The sequence below is a fragment of the Merops nubicus genome, unplaced genomic scaffold (assembly GCF_000691845.1).
Source record: "Merops nubicus isolate BGI_N331 unplaced genomic scaffold, ASM69184v1 scaffold22908, whole genome shotgun sequence".
Taxonomy (NCBI): Eukaryota; Metazoa; Chordata; class Aves; order Coraciiformes; family Meropidae; genus Merops; species Merops nubicus.
Genome location: NW_008625427.1, coordinates 5,316 through 12,295, shown reverse-complemented (window position 1 = coordinate 12,295; position 6,980 = coordinate 5,316). Strand labels below are relative to the sequence as shown.

Genomic DNA, 6,980 nt, shown 5'->3' with positions numbered 1-6,980 from the left:
CTGCCCGTTGTCCTTTACTTCCAGTAGAGCAGAACTTGTCCTGCAATTGGAGAAGGGCCAATTTACAAAAACCACAGCAGGGCATTCAAGTTCTGTAACATCCTCAGTTTGACTTCAACACCCAATTCCCAGCTTCCATTGACCAGTAAGCACCAGTAGTGAACCAACACACTTCTCTCCAGGCTTTTCAAGCTTAACTATCTCCAGCTGCCTTCAACAGCCCGGCTGCTAGGAGGCGCATGCGGCGGGAGGCTGCTGTAACCAGAACAACCACACTGACCTCGGTTGGATTCAGTCTTTTTTAATAAATTAATGTCATTCAAAATACAGTGCCAGAACATGATGCAGCTGAACATGCTAGTAGGGTTTTTTTTGTCATGAAGCACCTGTGTTCATGTTAGGTTGGCGGCTCCCCGCTACTGCTAGTGGTTCCTGGGGTTAATGCCAGAGCAGCACTAGTCACCTGCTCTCCTGCGCCCGCAGCACAGGGAATTCCTGAACGGTTTTGGCTCCCCTCCCACCCCCCCAAAGTAAAAAACCTGATAGATACGCTAAGGGATATCTATACACAATCACACTACAGTAATGCTTGTTATTAAATTAACAGAAAATAAAGACCTGGTTAATCCACACTAGAACTTTGTTTTACAATGGAAAAATACATCAGCAGCAGGAAGTAATATACATGAGCCAATGTTACTGTAATACAGAACGTGGAGACCTTTACTGCTGAAAGCTCCACGCAGACCCGCACTATGAGGGCTGACAATTCCTATTGCAAGCCCAGCAACTTAAGTCCACACCTGGTAAACTACCAGCTGCTTGGAAGACCTGTATTCTAAATAGACAGGTATAAGTTAGTGAAAATAGAATACATGCACCTAATAATACAGCGTGACTGAACCTGCAGTCATTTTTGCCCTGCATGTTACCATACAATGGAAGATCTACCCTTCCTACCACAGGTAGATCCATGGGATTTGTTTCTTTTTCTTTTAATGGCATTACTATACCAACGTGGATATTAGTATTACGGAAGCGCGGCCCAGTCCTTTAACTAGGCCGCACTGACAATTATATAACTAGCACTTAAGTAGAATATCCAGAAGTAGTTCAAATATAACTGGAAGATACTTTCGAAAGAGTTGTGAAACATTGTCTGTCCTAGAAACAGTAACTACTTTTTTTCTGAAGCTAATTTTCCTGAACGGAGACTTCATAGAACTAGAAATTAATTCTTTAGACAAGTCAGATGCTTAAGCTCATGATATACATACACGTTTCTCAATTATCAGATAATAGTATTTCAGATAATGGAAGCCTATCTGCTCATTCCACTGATTCATCGGTGGCGAGTCTCAGGTAGGGCCTAAAAACACAGCTCAGGAAAGACAGGTTGGATGTTTCTCTTTCCAGCCCTGTTCTTTCACAACCCCTTCTATGCAGGTCACCGAGCCCTGAATCAGCCGTGCAGCCAGTCTGTGAGCTATACGGGTGGTAAAGTGACCATCTCCCCGTCCAGCTCAAACTCATCAGCTCCATCTGGCGAGAAGAGATAGGTGGGGGGCTTCCAGGGGGACTCCTCCAGGCAGGACGGGTACAGCTTCCCCACAGTGCACCGGAAGTCCTTCCCCAGGTCCCAGAGCACCCGCTCCGATATGTGCTGCCTCAGGAACCAGCGGTCGAGCTCCAGGTCGTACTGGTAGGTGGCGTACTTGGCGCGCTCGTTCATGTGGGTCTCCCGTATGAAGACGCAGAGGGCGTTGGAGATGACGACGGCTCTGACGCAGGGGTCGGAGTAGCGCTTGGCGGGGATGTTGGCCGCCATGCGCCACTCGTTCTTGTTCACGTCGTAGATCTCCACCGTCACGGAAGAGCCGTCCACAGTACTGCTGGGCAGCCTGATCCCGGAGTTGCTGGCGATGTGCAGCCCCCCGATGTAGAAGATCTGATCTCCGAACGCCGCGGCCGAGGCGAAGCACCTGCTGGTCTGGCGCATCGCCATCTCCACCCAAGCGTCCGACCTGGGGAAGTAGCAGTACATCAGGTTGTGGGCCATCACGTAGATGCAGTTGTGAACGGCCACGGCCGTGCTCCACTGCCAGGCGCAAGGCAGCGGGCTCACCATGCTCCACTCGTCCTTCTCGGTGTCGTAGCGCTCCACGGTTCTCCTGTTGAGCTCCCCGCCCACGCTGTCCCCTCCGATTGCATAGATGTAGCCCTCGCAGCAGACCAGGGACGGCTTCACGCGGACGAAGAGCATCGGCGTCTTTGGGAACCAAGTGTTTTGCTGCGCGTCGAACCAGTAAAAGCAATTGACAGTTCTGAAGGCAGCCTGCAGTTTGCTGCTTTTACTGTGGTTGCTTTTGGTGTTTTTCAGGGGAACCTGCCCCCCCGCTATGTAGATGTCGTTATCGGGAGTTACGAGCGTCCCGACCTTATGCAAGTCGGCGGGAGGGTTGCAGAGTTTGTAAACTTTTTCTGCCTGGGGGCTATAACAGACAGAAGAATAAAGACTCCCGGGGTTTTCAGCAGCAGCTTCAATGAATATCATCATCTCCTCTTTCGTCATACCTAACCTGGGCTTGAAAAACTTGGGCATCGACTTGTAGAGCCCTTGCACCACCACGGACTTGTCGTTGGGGGGCAGGCCCTGGAACCAGGCTCGCTGCGTCACCTCGGAGAGCGCGTCGATGCGGATCTGGCTGAGGACCGAGGACAGGTACTGCGAGCGCGACTCCGTGTTGTACTCCAGCCACAGCATCGCCGCCTCCCGCACCGTCTCCTCCTTCTCCACGTTTAAGTTGTCGCTGCTTAGAATATCTATCAGCAGGTCATGGGAGAGCTGCATGAAAGCCTCCTGGTGGTACACCACCGTGAACTTGTGCTCCACCATCCTTTTGGCGCTCTGCTTTAACTCCTCGCAGCTGAAGAGGTCGGCAAAGCTCAACAGCCGCACGCAGTTCTCGGCGTTAATTTTTTTGATTAAGTATTCTCTGCACCGCTGCAGCACATCGTCTACCTGCAACAGAAGAAGCACACTCAGTGTTTACTGCACACAGTCTGTTCCTTCACCCACCAGCAGCGGGCAGAAGTACCTGCGAGTAGTGTTGAACAACAGAGTTTAGGCCTGGAGTAATACATATATACATATGTATATATATACACACACACAAAAATACAGCCAGTGACTTGACCTGAATGCTTCATAGAGATAAAGTGATTGCATCTGCTGGAGGAACTGACTGTCTACATGTGAGAAGTGCCCTCCTCTATTTCCACCCTCTTCAGGGGCCACAAAGCAAGGAGGGGTGGGTACACGAAACTTACCTGGCACGCAAGCACTGTCTGCACTGAGCAAACTGAACAAGAGCACTTTGAAATGACTAAACAGAAAAGACTATTAAAAAAAAAAGAGCTTAGAAGCAGCTGTTTCCTACTGCAGACATTCCTACCTGTAGGAAGCAGGCGGTCTCATAAAGCTGCTCCACCGTGCCGTCGCTTATCGCCAAGTTACCCGTGTACGCGTACGTGATGATGGTTTGTAAGGTGGCTGCATCCACGTTCCTCAGGTGCACGTGTGTCTGCTTGCTCTCACTGAGCCCGCTCATGAACATGGCTCTGAGGAGAAACACACATTTTAAGACCAGGATCAACAGCGAGTACTGTAAGTCTTCAGTGAACAGTCTTTCTGGTTGCTGGTTTACAGGTATTTAGTGTTTACTTCATGCTCTGCCTAGTATTTAAGATCACGCTTCTGTACACAACATTCAAAAAGTACCATCGGTGCCTTCTGTAGAAATGTATTTATGCAAACTCTTGTGTTAATTGGCAGAGAACTCTTAATGATTTTTCAATTTCGTCATTAAAACTCTAAACTTCTTCTATGGTACGTAATAAGAGGGAAGAAACATCCTCCAGAAAATACTGTTGAAACCTGTACAGCTAGAATTTAAATTTTAAAGCAAAAGAAGCAGAATTAATGCAATGGGCTGAGCCAAGTCATAGCGAAAAAAACCCATGCTCCTCTGGAAGGTGAGGAAAGTTAACTCAGAAATTGAAGCAAGGACTAGCACTCCATGAAGTATTTCTTATACAGCATTCATCATAATATGCAGTAAAGAACTTCAACTTTGTAGACAAAAATCAGCGACAAAAATACCCTACCAGACTTGGTCTGAAAAAAAGGAAAAAAGGCACATGTATTTCTGTTACATCTTCCTGAAAAAAGTAGAGAGGCAATTTTTAAAAAAGGGGTTTGTTTCTATAATGCTTTATATAACTACTGCCTGTTCTGCTTTTTTAACTGCAACACAGTTAAGAACTGGATTCTAGTACTGTAAGACAGGTACTTGCCAATTTTCTTAAAATGATGAACGCTGATTTTAAGAGCTTTACATTCATTCAGGTTTGATATTTATGGTTGTATTGAAAATTCATCTCAAGTCTCTATTTATTTGGAGCTTTTTAGGGACCCAGATATGAGAGAGGTTAGAAGGGATGGCGGGCACACCTTACAGTCCCACCTCCAGCTGCAGAGGTGGGGGGGACACAGATCACTCCATAAGCAAAGCTGTTCCAGGAGGCATTTGTACAAAGACACTGCCCATGCCTCCCAGGTAACCAGGGTAGGACGGGAGGAACTGGGCTGGGCTGCTACAGCAGGGAGCTGCAGCAGGCACCAGAGGTGGAAGCTAAGCTGGCTGCAGCCACACACGATGGCTGGAGCACACTAAGAGATGCTCATCTCTTCTTCCCCCTCTCCACACAGCCTCCTTTAGGGCAATCAATTTTTCATAATAAAGCTAAATTTAGGAAGCGGAGCATCTTTTTGTAAACCAAAGCAGAGAAGAAAAACAGAACATGACAAAACCACAAGCCTGATGCTTCTTTTAACCAGTGCCAAAGCCCCACTCCACAGATAATAAACAAGCACATATGAAGAAGTGATCTGACTGCACGTTCTGACTGCTGCGTGGACTCCTGACAGCTTCCCAGCCTCATGATTCACCACCCACATTAAACCTGGCCACACTTCCAGCAGCTGGTATTTTATAGACTGTTGGAGCCATGTCATCTGCACAACAATCATTATCTAGTGATCACACGATACTCGTTGCTAAAAATTGTACCAGACTCACCTGAGATGAAAAAAACATTCAACACAAAACCCACCAGCAACAAAAAACTTTTATGAAAGTAATAAATGAATCCCTGAATGTTTCTACACAGGATTTCTGCTAAGAAAATACAGTTAATGAATGTGACAATGGAACTCCCATAGCTATGTCTGAATAATCCCTTCTCACCCTACCTTGGGAAATAAAAAAGTTACATATTTAAAGGTTACCTATGAAGAATAAGAAATTTACTAATTATTTGGACTCTGTTAACTCCCTAAAGAAAGTGAACTATCACAGGTGTGATTTTTTTTTATCCCCACTCACTGTAAAAACCACAGTCCCTATCCAGAGTAAGTCACAAGGTGCTAGAAAATGTATTTTACTCTTTTGGTGTTTTGGCAAGCGATGATACCGAGGTTATTTTACTTACTTCACTGATCCTTAAAACTCTCTGCAACACAACAACTGCTAATCAATTAATATAACGCTTAGAAACAGGTATCACGATTTTCTAGCATTAATAGATCCTGGTTTGAATACTTACCTGAAATATGAGCTGCATGTTGCAAGAACCATCTTATGGCAGGGAAATTCAGTGCCCTCAACGATCAACACAATGTCAGTTAGCAGCTGCTGTTCATAAAAGAATTTTAACTGCTCCAACAAGGATACAGCATATTCTGTATTTATCTGCCTCTCGTCCTGGGTAGACATGACTGTATTCCATTAATATTTCCAGGACCAGAGAGAAAAGTCAGGATCTTTTCACCAGAGAAAGGTCAGCTGAGTGTTTCTGAAGTAACCAGGGAAGAAACAGGAGGTCTGTAGCCTTCAGAAGTGACACTGATAAAAAAAGGCAGGGTTATCTTGGACTGCTGAATCAATGTTTCAGACTTTAACCTGCTACTAGGTCATCATGCTTGGACTTGATGTCACAATCTGTTGAGAGGCTTTCAGGAGTGTCTGCAGAGCTCCTGTCGAGACCTACGACGCACCACGTGAACGAGGAGAGGCGAAGGCTGAGGTAGATTTCGTGGTAGCATCTCGTGATCAGTGGCTGCACTTGAGTCACTGAAAGCAGGAAAATAAAAGTAATTGACACATTAGCACTTCTCAAAAACTTTTAATAGTTACCCTTTAAAAGGAATTGTCTAAATTTCTAAATTAGTACTTAATTACTTGCAATAAAACTCTCGTAGAGAAAATAACTAAAAGTATCAAAGAGAAAGGAAAAGCACAAGAGTTTGTACATTAATCCTCATCAAGCACTAGACTCGTGTAATAAGATCAATTGTTAACACAGCTTCGAAGGCTGGAGAGAGAAAATGAGGTCCAGTAAGACTTTAGTCCTCTCCCAAGAAGTACCCAGTTTTCCCCACTGAGTCACCTGCATATTTCCTTCAACCACTGATAAGATAGCCACATTTTTGACATATTCAGTAGCTACTTTTCCTGCTATGTTTTTGTCTTCTTAAAGCTTATCAATACCAGGCCACTATAAATATAAAGGCAGTTTCTTCAACATTCCATCATTCTCCAGCTAAACTCTTGACGTCATGATCAACCCATTTATTTCACCTTTGGCATTTTCTAAGAGAACAAGCAGAACTGGAGTTAAAAAAAAAAAAAGCCTAAGGACCTATATTCCCAATGCTTACTAACATTTCACATCCCATTTCTTTCCTTCTGAGTCATTCCCACAGAGCCAGGTGACCATGACTGCTGCAGACAGGAGAAAAGATAAGAGATAACAGGAGCAAAGTGATGCTGGAATAGCAGGGGTCAAAACACCTGGAGTGGTTATAAAGCAATGACCTTGTTGTTTTCTTGTTTGGATATTTCTCCTTCCCTTAAAAA

The 6,980-nt window shown here is 45.2% G+C and overlaps 1 protein-coding gene across 1 annotated transcript; it reads right to left on the bottom strand.

Annotated features, from left to right (window-relative positions):
- Positions 1-285: 285 nt before the first annotated feature.
- On the bottom strand, positions 286-6,190 carry KBTBD2 (kelch repeat and BTB (POZ) domain containing 2). The gene is made up of 3 exons (XM_008945681.1): positions 5,668-6,190; positions 3,456-3,621; positions 286-3,022 (listed from the first exon to the last, which is right to left on the bottom strand). The coding sequence occupies exons 1-3, from the start codon at positions 5,835-5,837 to the stop codon at positions 1,487-1,489; spliced, it is 1,872 nt and encodes a 623-aa protein (XP_008943929.1). The 5' UTR covers positions 5,838-6,190; the 3' UTR covers positions 286-1,486.
- Positions 6,191-6,980: the final 790 nt, after the last annotated feature.